Raw genomic sequence first — 22399 nt, 5'->3', positions numbered from 1 at the left:
TGGAAGGATTTAACTTGGAGGGCAATCTGCATGTGACAGGTGCTCTCTCCTGTTGGGACAGCAGCTTGGGACCCCCACAGCGGTGTTGCCCAGCTGAGCAGACAGGAAGGAACCTGGGTGCAGGAGCTTCCTGTCAGGGGTGTCCTGAGTCTCAACCCCTACCCCCAGTTCTGACAGTGAATCCCCCAGGAGAGCAGGCGAGATGGAAGAGGGACCCTGGGATGTCCCTGATCTTGCTAACTTAGTTGTCAGGCTGGTTTTAAGAACTGCAAGGAAGGGTCATTCAGGGGTTAGTGCCCGGGCCAGGCTGCTCCTTGGCTTAGCTTCTTTTCCCTTGGAACAGACACTGGCCATCTCTTGGCATATCAGTTTCTCCAGCGTCTTTGTCCTGATTGGTTAGTAGAGAGGCCTCTGAATTCTTGAATACCAGTCTTCCCTAACCCAGGGCACCACAGACAGTCTGCCTACCAGCTCCAGCAGGTCCTCACAGTTTGCTTCCTGAAAATCACCTGGGTCTGTGGGTGCTGAGGCTCAGGGACTTCTGTATGACTATCTGACCCTGGCTGTGAGGCTCTGGACTCCGTTTGAGGACGAAAGGCAGATGCCCCCCCCCCCTCAGAGCCCCTCCAGTTACCCTGCCTGAAATAAATGCCCCCTGACTGACAGAAGGGATCAGTGTTTCTTCCTCCACAGGCAAGATGGGGGTTACCGCCCCGCCCCACGAGTCTCTTAACAGGACACCGGCCAGCCGGCTTCCCAGGGGGGCCTCTTTGCGGGCTAGGTCCTGACCCTCTTTCCCCGGAGGGACAAAAAGGGAGGGGGAGAGGCTAAGAAGGGGCGGTGGCGAGGCAGGGGAGCCTGGAGGCGCGTGGGGAAGGAAGATGGTGGTGCCTGGTAAAAACAGCATTTCTCCTCCCTGGAGTTGGGAGCGATTCATCCGCAGGCCTTTTTTTTCCACTGAAATGTGAGCATTTCAAGGGTGCGTGCTGCCCTCCCCGGCCGCTGGTGCGTGTGCCTGTGTGCTGCACCTCGCCTGTGTGTGCTACTGTCGCTGTCATCACAGATGTACCCCCAGCTGTCACTCCATTGCTCTGGCTCCTCGCTCTCGCGCGTGCTCTCTCCTCCTCTCCCCTCTCTTCCCCTCTCCTATCTGCCTCCTTCTGTCCCTCCCTCTCTCCCTCTCAGTTTGTTATTGACCTAGCAGCCCCGTCCCCTTGGCAGCGGCGGCGGCAGGCGTTCCTTCTCCCCCTTCTCCCCTGAGCCGAGCCGTGTGCTGCGCGCCAGGTCCCTGCTCCCGGTGGATCGGGGACTCGCTGCCCACAGTGCTCTGCTTGGCAGTGCTGGGTGGATGTCTCCAGGAATCCTAGGAGGGGCTCACTGGATGGTTCACAGCTACTTGATTTAAGGAGCTCGAGGTCAGGGTGAGGAAGGTGAGTGCTGTGAGCTGGTGGGAAGGAATAAAGGGTTTGTGGGGGTGCTGGGTAGCTGGGAATTGGGGACTGGAGTCCCATCTCTGCTGGGTCTCTTTGCCCTGCACAGATAGGTAGCTGCTGCCACCTCCTGCCTAGGGGCAAATGCTGGGGCTGGGGAAGTGCTCAGGAGCAGACATCTGTGCAGCCCACAGATCCAGGACGAGTGGGGAACTCTGACCTCACACAGTTGGGGACAGGAGCTAGGATTCTTCTGGGGAGGGAGAAGCTAGGGAAAAACAGCGGGGAGAGGGGCAGCACCAGGGCCAGGCAACAGGCCTGTGTGGCACAGAAACCAGTTCCTGCTGCATGGCATGGGGACAGCCAGCCGGGAGCCCTGTGCCCGTCGGCATGCCCTGCTCAGACAGCCTGAAGAGCTTGGTTTCTGTGGGGAAGGAGGAGCTGGTGACTGGCTTGGTACAGGGCATGGTGGCTCAGGGTGGGGGTGGCAGGCGGCAGGACTGTGCCATCTGAGGCACGGGGACCGACCTCCCAGTCCCGGCCTCTTTGCAGGGTGCCCTCAGTATGGGGTTGAAACCTTCAAGCAGCTATCCTTGGACAAGGCTGCAGAGGCTGGATGCAGGTTCACATAGCTGTGGGGAAGCCATCTGGTTGGGGGCGTGGCTAGGATTGGATGAGGGAGAAGAGCCTTGCAGTTCTTCCTTGCTGAGCCCAAGGCCTTGCTCCTAGCCCGCCCCAGGCTTTGTGGGGGTCGTGGACTCGGCTTAGAGGGAGCAGGCGATGCCCATCTGGCTTCCTGACCCCATGGCCATGGACACCCTGAGTGGGAACAGCACAGACATTCTCAACAGCACCTAGGCCCCTCTAACAATGCAGAGAGAGGGGGTCTGACTGACTAGGAGTCCCGCCTACTCAATTCCAGGTTGCTGCTTTGCCCTCTCCTGTAGGCCGTGTTTCTGGGAGTGATGGTGGTGAGGTGGCTTGTGGCTGTCAGGGCCTGTTGGGCATCACCTCGCTGGGACTCTGATTGACACTCTGCAGCTTAGATAACTACATCAGCTGGGGGAGGGGAGGGAAGCTGAGCACATGGAGATGGGGGGGAGTCCAGCCTGAAGGGAAACCCACAGCAGCTTCCTGCTCCCCCCCCCACCCCCCACTGGCACAGTCTCTGACACTGCCAAAGAGGGAGACCAGGAAAGCCAGCCGGGGGTGGCAAGAGAAGGAGGAAGTTTTATAAGCAACCAATCTGGTTTCTTTGGGGTTTGGCTGGAAGCTGTGTCTCAGGCCTGGATAAGCAAACTCTGTTCCGTTTCTGAGGCACCGAAGTTGGGTGGAGGGCTGCCTGGGGCTGAGTGAGCAGCACATCAAGGGCACAGGGAGTTTATATAAGGTTGAAATCTCTGGGGAGCTCGGGGGTGGGGAGAGAAGGAGTTTAAGCAGAGCCAGTCTCCCCCTTTTGTGGCCTCCTTCCTTCTCCCCCCAGATCAGGCCTCCTCTGCTCCTGCCAGCCCTGCCTTGAGCCCAGATCCAGGCCTCAGTGAGCACGTAGCTCATTCATGAGGAGTGACTTGGGGGGCTTTTCTGTTCTGCTTCCCAGAGGGTCTATTTGGGATTGGGAATGTCTGACAAGGAAACCAGGTGCAGGAAACCAGGGGTGAGAATGAGGCATTCATTTTAAAGTGAACCAGAAGGGTCTGTCTGTTCCAAGTAAACATTTTTAAAAGCCTGCTTCCATGCTGCCCAGGCAGTGTGTTTATGAGAACAACCAGCGTGGGAAAAATTGAGAGTGTTTCCTGGAAGGGCCTGGGTGGCCAGGTCAGAGGTCGCAGGTGGAGAGCCCAGCTTTGTATGGTCCCTGCCACACAGGGTTCAGCTTGGGACACCCCACTATCCAGCTCCCTCTCGGCCCCCTGGGGACACTGTCCTTGCAGCCCTAAAAACTAGCCCCACCTCTCACTATCCTGTGGCCTTCACCTCTGTGCAGAATAAAGGAGTTGTGTACAAGGAGACTGCCAAGGCCCTTTTTGCTTCTAGGTTCAGTTAGTCTAGTGCACAGGGGACCCTTATCCTGAGTCTAAGTGCCTTGACCAAAGGGAGATACCAGGGGAAGTGTTCACAGCTGGGTCAGCGTGCTGTCCCAGGGGTCAGGAACCCCAAGCTGAGGCACAACGGGCATTGACGGCTTGTGGGTTGGACACTTGACTTGGGGGATGGACATGCAGAAGCATCAGCGGAAGGGTGTGGACACTAGGCCTGTGGTGGGTTTCCGAGTGGTTACCAGCTGAAGTCTGAGCTCACTGCACTTGGAGGATGAACTTCCATCAGTAGGAGAGGGCTGGGCTCTGCGCCATCCTAACCTGGGTGCCTGAAGGGAATGGGAGCGGGGCAGGCTGCTCCTTGCCATGGGGGCGGAGGTGAGGTGCCCTACCCCCGGGGAAGCAGATCCCACCCCCCATCTGCAGGGGGCGCTGCACCCACTCAGCTCTGCAGCAGCACGTGGAACCTCTGCTCTTAGGGCTGCTTCTTTGTCTCCCACCGCTGGCTTCCTGGGAGCTCCCAGCTCACACTCCTCACCTCAGCACCCAGCCCTCGACCAGAAGGGTTTATAGAAAGCCCTCGTCACTCCTTTGTCCAGATCTTGGCCCCTAGAGCTATCCCTTGCTACATGGATGATGGGTCTGGACAGAGGGCAGCGGGGTGGGGGTGGGGGAGCCCTGGCTGACGTCCCCATCAGGAGGATGTCCCCATCAGGAGGAAGGGTAAGAGCACGTCTTCTCAGCTCCAGTGAGAGAGCTGATAGAGGAACGCCCGTTAACTGTGGGGTGCTGCACTCATGAGAGGTTGCACCCCCCCTTTTCCTGCTGTTGCCTTCCTCTATCGGGAACCTCTGTGTGTCAGCAGATCCGGGACAGAATGGACATAGGAGCTTCGTCACCAGACCACTTGGACCCAAAGGGGTATTCCTCCTTTACCTAATCAGAGGAAAGTTACTTAATTGCCTGGGCCTCAGTTTCCACCATCTGAAAAATGGTGTTAATAATAACACTAACTTTAGAGACTTGTTATGAGGACTAAGAACCCTCTACACAGGTGTTTGCTGCTATGGTAGTGACATCTCCCCATAGGGAGGCTTCTGGAAGGAGGTGTTAATGTCAGAACCCTCCCCTCTCTGCCCAGGTCTCTGCCACTCCCTGGCTGGTGCCTGGTTTTTAGAGACTGACTGGCATGGCCTCCTGGGAGGTACCAGGGTCTGCTGGGAGAGAAATGATCTAGCTCAGTGCTCCTCAAACTTAAATATGCATGCAAATCATCTGGTTCTTGTTAAAACGCTGGCTCTGATTCAGCTGGCCCAGGGAAGGGCCTGAGACTCTGCATTTCTAAGAATTTCCTAGGTGAGTCCATGCTGCCGCTTCTTGGAGAACACTTGGAGGGGCAAAGGGTCGGGACACGTAGCCCTAGGTTTCTGGTTCTCAGGGAGTTCCCCACTTGACTGCTTTTTAACTCACCAGCCCCCCCTCCAACCCTGGTTCTCCCAGGAAAGCCCAGTGAAAGGGGGCCCCTGCTCTCTGGTATCTCTGTCTCTGTGACAAAAGTCCCATGAGGATTGGGAAGAGGTCCAGCATCCAGAGCCACCAGGCCATGGGACATGGAGATGGGAGACCTTTCTGGCAGGACCCCCTGACTCTTTTTCTGCCTCCATTCCCCATTCTGGGTGAGTACTGCCCTATTGGATGGCATTAATTTATCCCAGCAGCTGGCCAATGCTTGCTGCAGCAGCTGCTCCCTAAGCTTTCTAATTAGGTCATTTCCTTCCTAATGGGGCTGTAGACTTCCAGAGGCAGAAAAGAGTCCTTTGGTTGGAGGTGTTCGGATGGGCAGAGGGCCAAGGTGCTAGAAAGTGCTGGGCTCAAGCCCATATCTCCTTAAGGGTCACTTCTCTGGTGTCCAGGGAACATAAGTCCCCCTCATGGACCAGGGTGCCTTGTTCCCATCACATTTCTTCAGGGATATGAGGTTCAACAGTGTCCTGTCACCTCACAAGACACCACTCATGGGTCTGCATTGTGGGGCCCTGCCTGACTGGATTTGTATAGTAACATCACTCTGGGGCTGGGACGTCAGGACCTGCACTCGAGACCACCACCGTTGTTGAGTGCTGCTTGCTGGTTACCCCTGGCCTTACTTCTGTGAGGACCCTGAAGCTGGGGAAGGGTTAATGGGGTACAAAGGAGAGTCCACTTGCAAGGGGAGAAGAGGCTCGGGTGGAAATAGGGTCTGGGCTTGGATAAGAGGGGTTCTCCACCACCTGCTTCCCTGCAGAAAGCTGAGTAGCATGGGCACAGAGGTTGGATTGGATCCCCGTGCCCATGTGGGTCTGAATAGGAACACATCCTGGGGTAGGGACTGCCCTGTAGAGTTTGCTTTAGACATCACTGTGAGGTGTTCCTGTATACTTGTCTGTTGGCAGCTTTCGGGAACTGCCAGGCAGCTCAGTGTGCCACCTGGATGGGAGGAGTAGGGCTGCCAGCAGCACATGCATGTGTGCACACACGTGTGTGTATGTTAGCACGTGCCTAATTGCACGGCTCTCTGTGGGTGTGTGTGTGTACCACGTGCTGTGTTGGGAGCTCCAAGCATGTGTCTGGGAGCCTGTGTGTCCTCACTCTGTGTACACAGGGGCCATGCCAGGTGACAGTCACTGAGGCATGGGTGGGCAGCCAGGTTCAGAAGCCTGAGACTCCATCCCTAACCGACCATGTGACCTAGGGCAACTTGGTCATTGTCTTTGTGCCTTGGGTGGCTACTGACATGCCTAATATTATGTGGGTACTATGAGCTTTTGATATCAGGGTTCTTGCTGGGGTAAGAGATTGTTCTGAGGGTCAGGGCCTTAGGGACAGAATCAGGGTGGACCCTGCTGTCTGTGATGGAGGTCTGTGAAGGCTATGTGTGTGAGCACACCCGGCAGCAGGCCTGGTGCAGGCTCAGTGAGTAGAGACACAGGCCCATGCGTGAGGTTGGTGGGACCAGGAAAGAGATATCCCATAGGTCAGCTGCAAGCTGCTGGTGTTTTCTCACGTCTGCCGTGGGCTCAAGCCCAATCTGGGCACATTCACCTGAACTATCTCCTCAGGTATTTTATGTGCTAAATATAGTAAATGTTAACTCTCCTCCCTTAAAGAGATTGATTCTCACAGACATGCCACCCATTAAGTTATTGCTGCCATCACTTGAGCTAAGATAACTGAGGCCCAGAGAGTTTAGGCTGTTTAAGGGTGCACAGCTAGGGAATGACCTGACAAGGACGTGAGCCCAGAGCGCTGCCTGACAGCCTGGGAGCGGGGCCTGCGGGGCCTGGCCCTGGGACGGCAGCTGGGACACGCCTGAGCTACTCGAAGCATTCACACCACGCCTCAGCCCAGAGCCTGGGACCTGTCTAGGAGGCACATGGGACCAGGCTGCTCCCCACAACCTCGTCTGTGCTCGGTTGTTGAGATGTTCTCTGCCAGCCCCTGCGAGTCCTTCACAACCTGGAGTGCTCCTGTTGTGGCGGAAGGAGAAGGAAGAAAAGCCCAAAGCCGAGACAGCAGGCAAGGCCCTCCCTCCTGAGTGGGCTGCCCTTGCTGGGAGTGCAGTGGAGGGGCCCGTGCAGGCTGCTGTGTCCCCAGTGGGCTCTGCCACCCTCCAGGAGACAGCTGTAATCCAGGGGTGGGAGAGAGACTCCACAAGAGACTCCAAGAGCTGCAGAGGGCTCCTGGATGCCTGAGGGAAACCCTGTTTCACCCAAGATTTCAGAGCTGAACACGCTAGCTCCCCAGAAGCTCCATCCACCTCCTTAGCTGTCTGCTGAGCCTGCCGTGAGCTTGTAGGGCTCCCAGAATTAACTGGGCCTGCGGGAGGGGCACAAGGGTGATGCAACCAGGATTCACTCTGGGATGAATTTGGCAACCAAGAAAGGTCAAACTCCAGGAGCCAGCCAGGGGTGGTGGGTTGACAGGATTGTGTTTAGGGGAGCAGGAGGAGGCTGGGCTAATGGTAGAGCCTCCTACATCCATCCCATTCCCTGCCTTGCTCCATGCGTGGCAACCACCACGGTCCCCTTTCTGCCCTGGGATGGGGCTGGGAGAGTGGAGGCTCTGGGCTCTGTCCAGGGGCCCTTGGCCCATACCCAGAAGGAAGTGGGGACCAGAGGAGGACCTGTGTCCCACTTGTGAGTCATTGAGTTGGGGCAGGGCAAGTCCCTGAGACCCTAGAAAGGGAGAGCCTCCCTCCTCTTCTGTCCTTTCTGGAGAGAAACCTGCTTCCTGCACCCCAGGCCTGCTCCTGCTGCTTTGTGGTCTCACCCTCTCCTCTGTGCCCCTGTCTCCTGCTGAGCAGCTGCTGCAGTGTGAACCCCCGAGCCAGCGAGTCTTATTATAGACGGGCAGGCGGAAGACGAGCATCGCGACTCATCTCTTGGGCGAAGGTGGAGGGGAAACAAGGGCCCACCCCGCAGCAGGAGCCGGGCCTGGGCCGCACACCTGACCCAGTGGCAGAGTCCATGGAGGGCCTGCTCTCTGCCTCCCTGGGGGTGATGGTAAGTGTGGCGGTGGGACTGTGACTAGTGTTGCATTTGGCCTCACTCTGTGTACCCAGCAGAGATGTGCCTCAGTTTCCTCACTTGTGACACGGAAACGCCCAGATACAGAGAAGACCATGTGACTCTGAACACTACATAGAGGCCAACACACCAAAGAGGCAAAAAGAAGAGATGGGGGAAGCTGGGGGTGGGGATAGTGGGGAGAGTGGGGGCAATTCCTGCATCCCACAGCCCAGAGCTCAGCCCCGTGCCTCAGACTGAGGGCTCCTAGGGTTGGCGGAGCCCCTCCACGCCACCCCTGATCACCTCAGGGAGGGGGAAGGTTTCCTGGTTTCTCTTCCCCCTCAGGCCTCTTCTCCCACCAGGGAACAGGAGAGTGAGTGACCAGGAGTGTAAAGGGATACTGGAGCCCTCTCCCTAACCCCTGGGCCAGAGGGGCCTGGGACTCAAATGCCTGCCTCTGCTCAGTATTCTCTTTCTCTCTCTCTCAGGACTGACAGGTAGCACATTCCAAGGGGCTCCTTTGTCCCTGGAGGTGCAGGGCTGGGAGAGCTGTGGCGTTCACCATGCTGGCCCCTGGGAGTGGCCCCGAGCAGAGGACCAAGCTGGCCCTGCAGTGGAGGCAGTTCTCCTGTGAGTATGGTGGGTGGGGTGGGCGCCCGGAGGGTGGGGCCAGCTTGGCCTGCTCTGGGAGGCAGGGGCTAGCCTCTACAGCCCTGCCATGGTTCTGGCTTCTGTGGCAGCTCAAGAAAAGCCACTGCTGAGAGCCTCCGTGTTTAGATCAGGAGCTGGGGGCCGTGAGAGGCGGTTCTGTCTCCCCAGGTCGGTCTCTTCCTGAACCAGGAAGTCTTTGGCTCTGTTGCTCTAATGTGAGCCTCCTTCTTGTCTCCCCTGGACCGCCTGCTGGGTGAACCTGGAGAACTCTCTTATGCCTCAGTCTTCCCAACTCTGAAATGAGGGGAACTAGTAGGCTCTTAGAATGTGGTGCTGGAAGGGACCTTAGGGACCAGCTCCAACCCCTGCACATGAGGGCACAGGCCCTCCATTTCCCATAAGGAAACTTGCAAAGTTGTCAGCGGGAAAGAACCCCCGAGAACTCTTTTTATATGAGGTGAAAAGACAAGGGTCAGTGAGGATCCATCTGCCCAGGGCTCCGTGGAAGGCGGTAAGAGCTGGTCCTGAGGGACATGGTCTGCCTGACACCCCCCACCGCCACCACCACCACGGTCAGCCCTGTCACGCAGCTGTCTGACAGGGGCAGCCTGAATTATTCATCATGCGAGTGGCCTGTCCCCGAGAGGCTCAGATCTCCTTTCAACCTCATTCTAGAATCATTCAGCACCTCACAATACAGGGGTATGTTTTCTTGTCACTAAGCTTTTATGCCACTCTAAATTTCTTAGGGGTGGGGGTGGGAAGTAGTGGCTTCTAGGGATGTGGGACCTTTGGAAAGGGAAGCTGGATGGTTCGAACGTTTTCCTGGGGAGAGTGACTTCTAAAGAAGGTTGCTTTTTAAACAGCATGGTGTGTGTTTAATGGCATGGGGGGGGCACTGTGGGGCAGGCTGCCCTGGCAGCAGAGAGGTGAGAAAGTGAGTCGTAGCAGCAGGTGCCCCTGTGGCTGAGAAAAGTCTCCAGGGTGCGTCCATGGCCATGGCCGTGCTCATCCCCCCCCCCAAAAAAAAAAAACAGAGAGGCTCAGGTGTCAACATTGCAGTGACTCTCAGTTGTCATCGATCCTCCGGGGTAGGGAGTGACACAGCCCCATCCTGTCCCTTCCAGTTCTGCCCTTTTGGAACACCAGACAACCAGACTCCTCTCAGACACAGATTCAAGACCACCCGACCCAGGCAGACAGGTCGGGGGAGCTGCTGCTTCTCTGGGTGGGCCGACTAGGCCCTGAGCTGGGTCTAGACGTCTCCATCATTTCTCTGGCCGGGGCATTTCCTCTGGGCTTCTGGGAGCTGACTTGGCACAGCTGAGCTAGTTTGAGCTCATCCCCTTTCCCTTTCTCCGTGAGCAGGCTTCGCTGATATTTGGTAGGACAGTTAAGGGTGGGTTCTTTTGGGGTTGTTTTGTGGGGGGTTTTGTCCTTTTAGAAAGGGCTGCCGGACAATGAAATGAGTTGCGCTGTTGTGACTGTTCTCTGAGGTTCCCCAGCCCTTCAACAGTCTGGGCCCTGGGCTTGCTACTCAGAGGGGTCCTGGGAAAAACATGGGACCATGCAAGGAGTGCTGTTAATGGACACATCCTATAGAAATGCTGCCCCACAACCCTTAGGAAGAGGAGCTCAGGGTAAGGGCTTTAGAATGAGAATAAATATGGAATTTTCCCTAAGCCCCATGATCTTCAGTGGCTCGGACACAAGTAGTATTCTTCAGTGTGAAGTGGAATTGTGCATCTTGTCCTTGTCATTTGCACAGTGGCCTCTGGAGTTGACCCTGGTCGGGCTGGGCTCCTGGCCGGTTCTCACACTACGTTGCCCTCCCCGTCTTGGACATGGGGCTCAGGCAGGTCTGACACACTGGGAGGTGGGAGGGACAGGCTTGGAGGGCCTCTCTGTACTCTCCCTTCCACGTGTAGCATGTCTCAGCCTAGTGCAGCTCCAGGTTGGGGGTGGCAGTGCAGAAGGGAGAAAGAGGCAGTGTGGCCATTTTATTTTGGAAAGAGAACCCTCTCCTGGCAGTGACTCAGAGAGAGGAACACGGGAACAGGTTTCTCAGACATCCTTATGCCCTTCATTTTGTTAACATCTGCGGTGTCAGTGAGGCCCAAGCTCCTGAGAAGATCAGCCATCGGAGGCCACAGGGGCTGAGGCATCTTTGTGGACCAGCACTGCTTGTCCTCTGAACTCAGGCCTGCCATTCTGCAGGATCATACTCCACAAACTTGGTCCCTTGGCCGTATGCGCTGAGAAGCAAGGAGCCCTCCTGACACTGTGTGATGTACGTTAATATAGAAGTATATTGGATTAGTTACATATCTTTTTATGTAGTCAGCAAGTGTTTGTGCATTGACTGTGGCTTGGGCCAAAGGAGATAAAGACAAGAGGCCATGATAATATTAACTGGTAAGGAGGGAGTACAGGCAAAAGGTGGTAACTGCACCTGTCACTTTCTTTCGACCTGTCTGCCCACTTCCCACCTCACCCCCCTACCCAGGGATCGCCTACTGGATCACCCTGTATGCTGTGGAGGCCCTCCCTGCCTGCCCTTTCTCCTGTAAATGTGACACCCGCAGCCTGGAGGTGGACTGCAGTGGCATAGGCCTCACCATGGTGCCTCCAGACTTGCCTGCTGCCACCCGAACCCTCTTGCTTTTGAACAATAAGCTGAGTACCCTGCCAAGCTGGGCATTCGCCAATCTGTCCAGCCTGCAGCGTTTGGACCTATCCAACAACTTCCTGGACCAGCTGCCCGGCTCCATCTTCGAGGACCTGACAAATCTGACGGAGCTACAGCTGCGCAATAACAGCATCAGGACCCTGGACAGGGACCTGCTGCAGCACTCGCCCCTGCTGCGCCACCTGGACCTGTCCATCAACGGCCTGGCCCAGCTGCCCCCTGGCCTTTTTGATGGACTCCCTGCTCTGCGCTCCCTATCCCTGCGGTCCAACCGCCTGCAGAACCTGGACCGGCTGACATTTGAACCCCTCGTGAGTCTGCAGCTGCTGCAGGTTGGGGACAACCCCTGGGAGTGTGACTGTAACCTGCGTGACTTCAAGCACTGGATGGAGTGGTTCTCCTACCGAGGTGAGCACAGCCAGTTCCTGCTGGGTGTGAGGAATTGGGAGGGTTACCCTGGCTTTCCTGGAGGCTGGGCGCTGACCCGGGGCTAAGGTCTGGGGAGAAGGGTGCTCCTACCTCCTCACCAACCACATTGAAAGAGTCCCAGCCTTGCCTCCAAATGATCAGCAGGATAGAGAGGCTGGGGGTGCTGCTCTCCCTCCTCCCCAACTGCTCCCCTTTCTTTTCTGCGTCCCCCTCCCCACTCCTAGCTTCTCTCTTCCCCTTTTCTTTCACATGGACTCACTGTCACTTTATCTCACTTTCATAGATTTCATGAGGGAACTTAAAGACACAGTATAATTTTTCTCTTCATCGTACTAGGTATGGCTCTGGGATTCCCTGGCATGATAGAAGGAGGGAGAAAAACCAGCCTTGTTTTTCTTTTTTTTTTTTTTTTTTTTTTTTTTTTTTTTTTGTATTTTTCTGAAGCTGGAAACGGGGAGAGACAGTCAGACAGACTCCCGCATGCGCCCGACCGGGATCCACCTGGCATGCCCACCAGGGGCGACACTCTGCCCACCAGGGGGCGATGCTCTGCCCCTCCGGGGCGTCCCTCTGCCATGACCAGAACCACTCTAGCGCCTGGGGCAGAGGCCAAGGAGCCATCCCCAGCGCCCAGGCCATCTTTGCTCCAATGGAGCCTTGGCTGTGGGAGGGGAAGAGAGAGACAGAGAGGAAGGGGGGGTGGAGAAGCAAATGGGCGCTTCTCCTATGTGCCCTGTCCGGGAATCAAACCCGGATCCCCCGCACGCCAGGCCGACGCTCTACCGCTGAGCCAACCAGCCAGGGCCCAGCCTTGTTTTTCTAAGCACAGCAATCTCTTAAATAGCCACAGTTTTAGGAGGGTGTGTTATAACTTAAATCCACAGATAAAGCCAAATTTTTATTTTGATGATGATCTCAACTCTCTCTCTCCCAAGAACATGTGTCATCAAAGTTTTTTAATAAGAAACCAAATGGCGTTGGTTTCGCTTTCTTTCCCTTCCCCCTTTCATTAACCAAGAAAGTTCTATAATGACCTAGGGGATGATTAAATGACATGGAAAAGGAGGGCAAAGAAGTAAGCATAGTGGCTAACAGTGAATCATTATGAGGATTAAATAGGTAATATATGTCAAGTGTCTTAGAAAGTGTTCAACATCAAGTAAGTCCCCAATAAAAAGTATTCATTTGTTCATTTGCTAGTAGTCATAATATCAGATGGACTCATAAAATACATTTTGATGCCCAGCACAAAGTAGAAGCTCAATGAATATTTGCTGAATGAAAGAATTGATAACAAAACCTTTTTTTGAAAGGGATGCTAACATTTTTTTTATCCAAGTCTCACTGACTCCTTTTCTGTTATACCCAGCCACAATCTCAATTATTTGCACTACGTTCTCATGTGTTAGTTGTTAAAAAAAAAAAAAAAATTTAAATACTGTAAAGTGTCATAAAATGTTAGTCTCTACAATAATTTCTCCCATTCTTTTGTGAGTGAAGAAATAATAAATACTTGTATAGTACCCAGTTTACAAGTATCTTTTCAGGTACATTATCTATTTTAATTTTCACTGCTAATTGAGATAGCCTTCCTATTTTATAGCCAAGAAAGCTAAAATGCGGCCCTGGCCGGTTGGCTCAGCGGTAGAGCATCAGCCTGGCGTGCAGGAGTCCCAGGTTCGATTCCCGGCCAGGGCACACAGGAGAAGCGCCCATTTGCTTCTCCACCCCTCCCCCTCTCCTTCCTCTCTGTCTCTCTCTTCCCCTCCCGCAGCCAAGGCTCCATTGGAGCAAAGATGGCCCGGGCACTGGGGATGGCTCTGTGGCCTCTGCCTCAGGCGCTAGAATGGCTCTGAATGCAACAGAGCGACGCCCCAGAGGGGCAGAACATTGCCCCCTGGTGGGCATGCCGGGTGGATCCTGGTCGGGCGCATGCGGGAGTCTGTCTGACTGCCTCCCCATTTCCAGTTTCGGAAAAATGAAAAAAAAAAAAAAGAAAGCTAAAATGCCTAAGCAGTTAAATACATGAAATAATTTGCCCAAGATAACAGCCCAGGTTTACCCTTAGGTCTTTGGAGGAGGAAGATAAGGTTGCCCCTATGTCCTGCAGACACTCAGCTCTTACTTATAGAAACGGGGTCCTGGACACAGCTCACTGAATATAAGACTTGCTAAGGTCACCCAGGATGTAAGACTTGCTAAGGTCATCATGGGATGGGGAAAACTTCAGACCCAGGCCCTTGTGCTATCCCTAGGGAACATCCTAGCCCTTCCCTACAGCCATCAGGAACTAAACTGTCAGTACCAAACGGCAAGGAATTGCAATGTATAGTTTCAGAAGTTTTCAAGAGTAGAGTTGTTTCCAACCTTGCACACCTTCAAAAATAAATAAATAAGTAATCCTGGGCTGTTTTCATCAGCATCCTAGGAAAAGATTGATGTTTATTGTACACAGTGGCCAGGCTTGGAGAGGGGACTAGCAGCGAAGGAATGACAGGAGCCAAGTCCTTTCACAGGAGTCTGTTGCCTGCACCCAGATATCACTGGATCTGACTCCAACCCCAAGGGCATGTCCAGGTGGCTCATCCTCCTTAACTGCCCTCTCTCTCGCCCTCCCTGTGTTCTGCACCTCCGTCCTCCCGTGGCAGAGTAACTTCACCATCATCACCGTGAATCTGTGCGCCCATCGCTGTCCACCCCCACCCCCGTCAACACCGGCTCCTCTCCTTTGCCCTCATGGGTCTTCAGGGCTCCCTCCTAAGATGCCTCTGCACTCAGAGGAGATGGTGAGGTTGGGTGCTGATGGGGCCATTAGACTTTTCTAAAGAAGAAAAGAGCCTCATCAGGCAGCGGTGCAGTGCATAGAGCATCAACCTGGGATGCAAAGGACTCAGGTTTGAAACCCCAAGGTCACTGGCTTGAGCGCAGGCTCATCCACCTTGGCTGGCTTGAGCGTGGGATCATACACATAACCCCATGGCTGCTGACTCGAGCCCAAGGTCACTGGCTTGAGCCCATGGTTGCTGGCTTAAAGCTAAGGTTGCTGACTTGAGTCCAAGGTTGCTGGCTTGAGCAAGGGGTCGCTGGCTTGGCTGGAGCACCCTGGTCAAGGCACGTATTAGAAGCAATCAATGAACAACTAAAGGGCAGCAACTACGAGTTGATACTTTTCATCTCTCTCCCTTTCTCTCTGTCTGTCTCTCTCTTGCTAAAAAATAAATAAAAATAAAGAGGAAAAGAAAAATACTCTTGCCCAACCCTTTTTCTCTGTACTCCAAGGAGGTACTATTATGCAACCAAAAGGTCCTGCGTGGAAGAGTAGTGGCTTTGGCAGTGGATTTTGGCTCCTTCTTTTTGTGAGGGAGGACTCCTAGAGGGATTAGATACTCTGCTGAGCACAGTGCTCCAGATTCACAGACAAGCAGTGTGCAGGCAGGTTCGAGGGCAAGGAGAGGAGCAGAACTGCAGTCTGGCAGGCTCTGGGCTCTCCTTCCTGAGCACCCCCATGTGTCTCCATTGTTTCACCCTGCGGGTCAGTCTGGCTGTGAGTGAGCAGGCACAACTGAAACAATTGCATGCTTCTCTGTGAAGTGGGAATCATGACAACACCCATTTTACATGGCTTCTGCATGAATAAAATGGTGTGCCTCACCAGCCACGGGACTTAGCCCAATAGTTGCTAGTTTCTCTCCTCCCGGGACTGACTGCATTACTAATAGAAACTAGAATATCTGGGCCTTCTGTTTCTGGGATCTGGGGTTGGGGAGAGGGAGTTCAGCTTCTGAATGCCTGGCCGGCCCCTCCTTTCTTCTCACCCCATGCAGGGGGGCGCCTGGACCAGCTTGCCTGCACCCTACCCAAGGAGCTGAGGGGGAAGGACATGCGTGTAGTCCCCATGGAGATGTTCAACTACTGCTCCCAGTTGGAGGATGAGAATAGCTCAGCTGGGCTGGACAGTCCTGGGCCACCCTGCACTAAGGCCAGCCCAGAACCTGCAAAGCCCAAACCAGGGGCCGAGCCTGAGCCAGAGCCCAGCACAGCCTGCCCCCAGAAGCAGAGGTACCGGCCGGTGAGCGTACGCCGGGCCATCGGCACCGTGATCATTGCTGGGGTCGTCTGCGGCATCGTCTGTATCATGATGGTGGTGGCTGCTGCCTATGGCTGCATCTATGCCTCCCTCATGGCCAAGTACCACCGGGAGCTCAAGAAGCGCCAGCCCCTCATGGGGGACCCGGAGGGTGAACATGAAGACCAGAAGCAGATCTCCTCTGTGGCATAAGAGCCCAGCCCCACCTGTCCCAAGTAAGAAGGGCAAGGAGAGCACATGGAGACTGCTTCAGGGAGGGCTGGCCCTTCTTTCTGTCACAGCCCCCAACTCAACTCTCTTCCTGGCCCCCCAGCAAACCAGCCAGAGTGTGGACTTCCAGTCTGTGCGGAAGCTGCCATTCCCCATGGAAGAAAGAACGTGTGCACAAGTGGAGGCTTCTGGACTGAGCCCTCCCGTTGTCCTGCCTGCCCTGGGGGTAGTCACAGCTCGGTGATTCTCCCTACCTCTTTCTCAACCCCCACCATCTGCATTTAGGGACTGGGGAGGAAGTAATATGAGGGCCAGGGGTTCATTTCTGTGACTCTCTTCTCAGACAGGAAGATTATCTTAATGACCCTTCAGTGTAAATATTGAGTCCAGCTTTCAAGAGCTGGTACTCATGTGATCATACCAATCCCATCATCTGGCTCTACACTTAGAAACACAATGCTGTAGTTATAACATACTTCCTTGGCTGAAGCCATTGTGTCCCTATATTTGTTACAACCATGCCGACCACACCGCTTCTGGATTCACTAATTCACTCTTGAACAAACTCATAGCATCACCAGCAAAATCACATCAGTTGAGAAAAGCGCCCTCTCTCTCTCTCTCTCTCTCTCACACACACACACACACACACACACACACACAGTCACATGGAGACAGAGGCCATTAGAACTTAGGGAGCAGAAGTATGCTTCCCTTTTAGATCTCTAGCCCTCAGAACACAAAACCCTTGGCTCGCTTACTGCAATCTTCTCAAGTCAACAGGGGGGAAAAACCCAAACCTACAACACAGGATGCCTTTGAGATCCTCTAAAGTGAGACACGTGGATGAGCCTGCCTGTTGCCATGGTAACCTTCGCACCTGGCCTGCTGGGTTTTCTGGGGACACCAGCTCAGAGGCCTGTAAGCTGCAGCGCCCGCCTGCCTGCCTACGGATGGCAGCCTCCCAAGAGCCCAGGCACCCTGAGTGCATCACCACTGCCAGCCCCATGGGGACACCCACCACTTCCTCTCCTGTAGCCTGCAGCCCAAGAACCACCACTATGCACCTCTCAACCCTTCATCTTAGCACCTCTGGGCCTGGGACCTTGGGCTGGGACTAGGTCGTGATCTGTGACTGGTGGCATGTCGGGAAAGCAGGTGGCCTGTGTGGAAGCTCACTGCCTGCTCAGAGCAGCCGCACTCTGCTCTGAGGCTCTAATGGCCTCCTGTCCTGCAGTTTGGTCTGCACAGCCTGGCTCCCCAGAGTTTTCCACTGCACCTGGTCTGGGCTCCAAACCAGACCATGAGCCAGGGGTCCTGTGTGCTCTTTGCCTGAACCTACACCGAAGGGGCAGAGATACCTGCTGCAGGGTTGTGGGAGTGGCAGTGAGGAGAGGGCTGTGCAGGGCCTGGGGGTCACTAGTCTTTTTCCTAGGCTTGCCCCTCCTGTGAGTCTAATCTGGGTATCAGGTCTCCCTCTGCTGGACAGTGGTTTTCCCATGAGCCACAGAGGGGCAGGGGACATTTGGGTGGTGGTTCTCAAAGGTGGCCCAAGAAGAGATAGCCAGAACACCGAGGCCAGGTGGGAGGTAGGACAGGGCAGGACAGGGCAAGCACAGCTTACGTTGTGCTCCCCCAACCTTCTATCTCATAGAAGAGCATGGTGGGGGAGGGGTTGGGCATGGCAGAACTGCCTTTGAGAAGGCCATTCTCCACCAAACGGGGTGTCAGGGAGCCGGGGGGGGAGCCCAGCAGAGGCTGCTAAATGCCCTCTCTGGGGTAGGGCATAGTCTTTCCTCTTCGGGTTTGCCAGCTGAAACCAGAGCTTCAAACTTCCTAAAGGGAGTTGAGGGAGGGGTGGGCACCATCACTGGTGGTATCTTCATCTTGAGACAGAAGATTTTTAAAGGCAAATTATATTTCCGGTTTGTTGTTTCAGAAGACCAATAAAGACTGTATTTTCCTATGTACTTCCTGGATTCTTTGGGTGGGGAGGGGACACGGATGCTGGGAGAGTGGCTGCCTGCCCCCTCACCTTCCAGGCCGCTGCAAAAGGTGCTGCCAGATGGCACCCCAGTGTCTAGAGCTCGATAAGACAGGCGAGAGCCTCCTACCTATGGCCTCACCTTGGGTGCCCAAGGGAGAGAGGGAGAGAGGGAGCACGTGTCACGTTCTGGATTAGACCAGGTGCAACAGGCTCAGCCCCGCACTGGCAGTAGGGTACGCGGACCCTGGGCTGGTTTTGCTGCAGAGCAGTGTGGCTTGTAGAGTGAGACCCATCACTGCTCTGTGCCTTGTGGGTGCTCATCCACCTTGGCTTCAATGAGCCCATCTTGACGGTCAAGGGCAGATGGGCCACATGGCAAGAAGGCACACATCTGCCCAAAGGACCCTGCTGTGCACTGGGAGGCAGGGGAGGGCTCCCTCAGAGAAGTTAGTGGGGGCTGACTGGTGTTATCAACTTCAGTGAGGTTTGCTGACCTGCAGGAGGAGCCCCCACTCACCTATTACCATCTTGAACTTTCAAGACTGACTTTGGGGACACGCAGAGGACACCGTGGGCTTACAGATATGCTCTCTCCATAGGGCTCAGCCAGCAGGGAGTCAGGATAGGATTATGGACTGGAATGCTGGGGATGTGGGAATGGGGAGGAGATGAGGGGAGAGCAAGGCCTCTGGTGTTGCTCATCCACCCCATGCCCGAGTACCCTCCTCTAAGCCTCGACTGGCCTCTGGCTAACTGGGCCTGGGCTATGCAGTTCATTAGTCTTCAGGGACCAAGACAGAATTTTCTTCCTCCCAGCATTTGTTTGGGTGATACTCCAGCAAGCCCAGAGCAACCCCAAGGAGAACTAAACCATTAGGGTCCCCATTCTTGGAGCTCAGCTAGACTCCTGGCAGACTGGGCTGTTCTCCTTCTAGGTGGTGATAGCTGTGGGGTGTTGCCTCCTGTAACCCTAACAGTTACAGCAGATCTGAGCGCCAAGTCTTCCCCAGGTCCCCTCACAAGTGGGGCAGAAGTCTGGGCAATGCACAGACGCAGCATTCACAATGCTTCCTGAGGGTGCACACAAAGTCTTCACCTAGGCCCGTCACCGGTGGTTAGAACTCTAGGGGGAGGAGCCCTCCTGCAGCTCTGGACCGCCGGCCCATGACACAAAGGCCTCTGGCCAGGGGCACGTGTGTGTGCACGGAGTGCGGGAGCATGTGCTAGAAAAACACACTTGCAGATGATGGGGCCACAGCCATTATATTTGGCGATATTCTCTAACATTGCTGGAGGGCATGGAGAATTGAAAACAGATCCTGATAAAAAAAGATTTATAAACATTTTTGCAGAAACTGTTGATAAATCACCCTCTTAGAGATGGAAATAACCCTTCCTCACTCATCTATCCTTCTGTACGAACCCATGGCATTATAGCTGGCCTCCGTCTCTGGCTGACGGTCCTCCTCTCCTTTCTCAGTGCACAGCCGCACAGGCTCACCCTGTCCTGGGGCTCACATGTACACAATGCCACCAGTTTCCAAGGGAGGAAACTGCCAGGACAGCAAATATGCAGCCTTCCCTGCCTTGAGCTATAAGCCTCCGCTGGCCCTGATCAGGGAGGCTGAGCCACAGGCCAGGGAGAGGAAATTTAAAAAGTAGACCCTTCCACCCCCTCCAAAATAATTGCAATATAAGGTCTCCGTTGCCTCATCCTCTTCCTGTCACAGCTATGCACCCCAGAGTGTCAGAGGGATTGTCTGCAGTGCATCAAACCAGACGCACCAGCACACAGTTTCTATGGCAACTCCTCACAGCTCCACATTGGCTCTGACTTAAAAATGATTTCAAACAATTGGAGAGTTCAGGAGAGCACAGCCAGCATCCTGGCCCTGTGTCATTCCTCTTTCCTAGACCTTCAAGTGTGTGGGCATTGAGAAGACCCACAATGAGGATGGAGCACGGGATAGGCACAGACCTAGCTGGGACCACGGAACAGCCTTTAGGGAGACAAGTTTTTGTGTACAAATGTGTTTGGAGTTAGCCTGCCATGGACTAATGAAAGGTGTCTGAGATGGCCTGGGTACCTTTCAAATGCTGTGCTGGTGCGCCCTGAAAACTTACGGGCTGCAAGTGTTTCCCGACCTGGGTGCTGAGCACCATCCAACCAGTCACCCTCCCCTTCTATCCCAGCGTGGAAAGCAGCCCAAGAGCCTGACTCAGAATGGCCCCGTGCCCTCCTCAAGACAGGAAGACAGAGTCAGACCACTTCTGCCTGACCCCACCCTGCTCCTCTCTCTCCTCTGCCCTGAATTCAGCCAGTATTTGCCTGTTCCACCTCACTCTAGCTGCTGAGTCCTTCTCAGTGGCCAAGGGGTCCCCAGGAAGCAGGGCAGGTGCCTGACTGGAGGTGGCACGATGGCTGGTGCCCAAGTGCCCAGTGGATTGTAAGACTTTTCAGAGCACAGCTGAGTCCAAGACATAGAAGCTGAAACCGGGATAAGGGGGTTTCATCACACAGACCGGAGAGCCTTCGGATAAGGAGAGAGAGATGCCCGGGGCTTTGTCAGGCACACAAAACTACAAAGTTGAGGGAGCCCTTGAGGGTCCTTGGGTGCTTTTCATTCCAGTGGAGGTAAATTGCAACACAGGATAATGAACCTGGGCCTTAAACAGAGTCACGTGATCTCAGTTCAAATTATTCATTAACGATTAGCTGTGAGACTTTGGGCAAATAACTTTCCTGTGTCTCAGTTTCTTCATATGTAAAATGGAGCCAAAAGTCTCCGCTTCACTGGGTCATCCTCAGGGCTGAATGTGAGTGACCGTGGGCAGCAGATCCCCGTGGATCTGGCACGTGCTGAACACACACATTGAGCTCTTACATTAGGGTTTGAGTCCCAGCCCTGTTCTCTTGTCAGAGGGACACTAGACCCAAGGTGGTGGGTGAGGGCAGCAGCAGCTGAGGGGTGGAAAGGAGGTCTAAGTTGGGATCTCTGTCCTGTGTGACCTTCAGCAGATCTCTTAACCTCTCTCGGCTTCATTTAACTCCATAAATTCTTTTAGATCTAAGGTTTTACTGTTTTATAAACAAAACGGCTTAGGAAGACTCTACTGCACTCACACCCACATTTCACCTGGGAAAAGTTATAGCTGGGGACTGTAACACTTGCAGACCACAGGCGTGGGTCCTCCTGCTGTTACCGTGTGTTTTATTCTTGACATTGACTCAACTTCCCAGCCTTAGCGGCATAAGGGGCAGCTCCTACCTGCAGCAATGGCTGTCTTCTTGTCCACTGTCACGGCTACAGCTGTGCTCGCTGTTACTACTACTGGCTCATTTGGACTTTCTGGGGAGACAAAAATTGCCAAGTCACTTTCTCAGCAGCTGAGGAAGGGCGGTGGTTGGGGTAGGCCAAGAAGACAAGTATAAGTGCCAGGCGAGGACACTCCTTGAGTAACTGAGGGGGCATTTGAGGACGCTATTGCTGTGACGGCTCCGTTAGCACCAGCCACTGGTCTCAGAGAGCAGCTCTTATGGCCCAGGCACTGCCCCCTTTCTGTGCAGCTCTGAACCTGCCAGATAAATACGTTGTGTCCCTTGGCCACCTGGACAATACAGCGCTGTCATTGTCACTAGGACACTGTGAGTTTGCTCTGTGACAGGGAAGCAGACCTGTCTGCTTGCTGCAGTCTCAGTTGAAGTCGAGTACCCTGCTGTGACTGTCCTCTTGACACGTGTTTCACACAGAAGAGCTGCGTCACGTCAAATGACACTTTCTAGCAGGACAGTCTGTGTTCCAGGACTTGGTAGCTTCAGATTCTGGATTGCCATTCGTTCGTGGCATGCGTCAAGGTGACCCTGACAGGCCCATCAAGAAGCCAGACACCAGGGCTGCATCAGGCAGGGAGGCGGGTTGGGGCTGAAATGCCCGAGGCAGTCCATTTACCCCCACCACACCACCCTCCAGCCCCCTCTCTCACTGGCTTTGCAGCTGGTACTGCACTTCTAGGACACTCTACCAGGCTTCTGAAGGCAAGGGGCTTTCCTTGAGTTGCTTTTTCACTTCTGTAAGGAATTAGGTCACCATAAGTGCAGAATGTAGGTGGCACCTTCAGCTCTACATTAAAACAGAGCTTTATGGCTCTGAACTGGTACAGGCTAGTGCATGACTGTGGACTTATTAATTTTCACCTGTCTATGAATCTGGATTAGCTTTCCAAAGCACTCTTATTTACAAGTCAAATTCCATTACTAAACAAACATTCCAAGAAAGGGGCAAAATTTATCATATGCTCTCTTGTTAGAAGGTCATTATGGGAAACGTGAAAA

At 54.4% G+C, this 22399-nt stretch overlaps 2 protein-coding genes across 2 annotated transcripts in view; one reads left to right on the top strand and one right to left on the bottom strand.

The window, feature by feature from the left end:
• CACNA2D4 (calcium voltage-gated channel auxiliary subunit alpha2delta 4) overlaps window positions 1–22399 on the bottom strand; it is a 114602-nt gene that overhangs the window by 27161 nt on the left and 65042 nt on the right. Inside the window, 1 exon segment of the mRNA XM_066258237.1 lies at window positions 21336–21416. Within this exon segment, the coding sequence (XP_066114334.1) occupies window positions 21336–21416 (81 nt within the window).
• Window positions 1078–18045, top strand: LRTM2 (leucine rich repeats and transmembrane domains 2). Its single transcript, XM_066258236.1, has 5 exons — window positions 1078–1430; window positions 7809–8007; window positions 8502–8643; window positions 11171–11761; window positions 15607–18045. Exons 3-5 carry the CDS (start codon window positions 8577–8579, stop codon window positions 16059–16061), a joined length of 1113 nt encoding a protein of 370 aa, XP_066114333.1. The 5' UTR covers window positions 1078–1430; window positions 7809–8007; window positions 8502–8576; the 3' UTR covers window positions 16062–18045.

This window comes from Saccopteryx bilineata, chromosome 2 (assembly GCF_036850765.1).
Source record: "Saccopteryx bilineata isolate mSacBil1 chromosome 2, mSacBil1_pri_phased_curated, whole genome shotgun sequence".
Taxonomy (NCBI): domain Eukaryota; kingdom Metazoa; phylum Chordata; class Mammalia; order Chiroptera; family Emballonuridae; genus Saccopteryx; species Saccopteryx bilineata.
The sequence above is the reverse complement of the archived record's forward strand: the minus strand, read 5'-3'. Positions and strand labels throughout refer to the sequence as shown.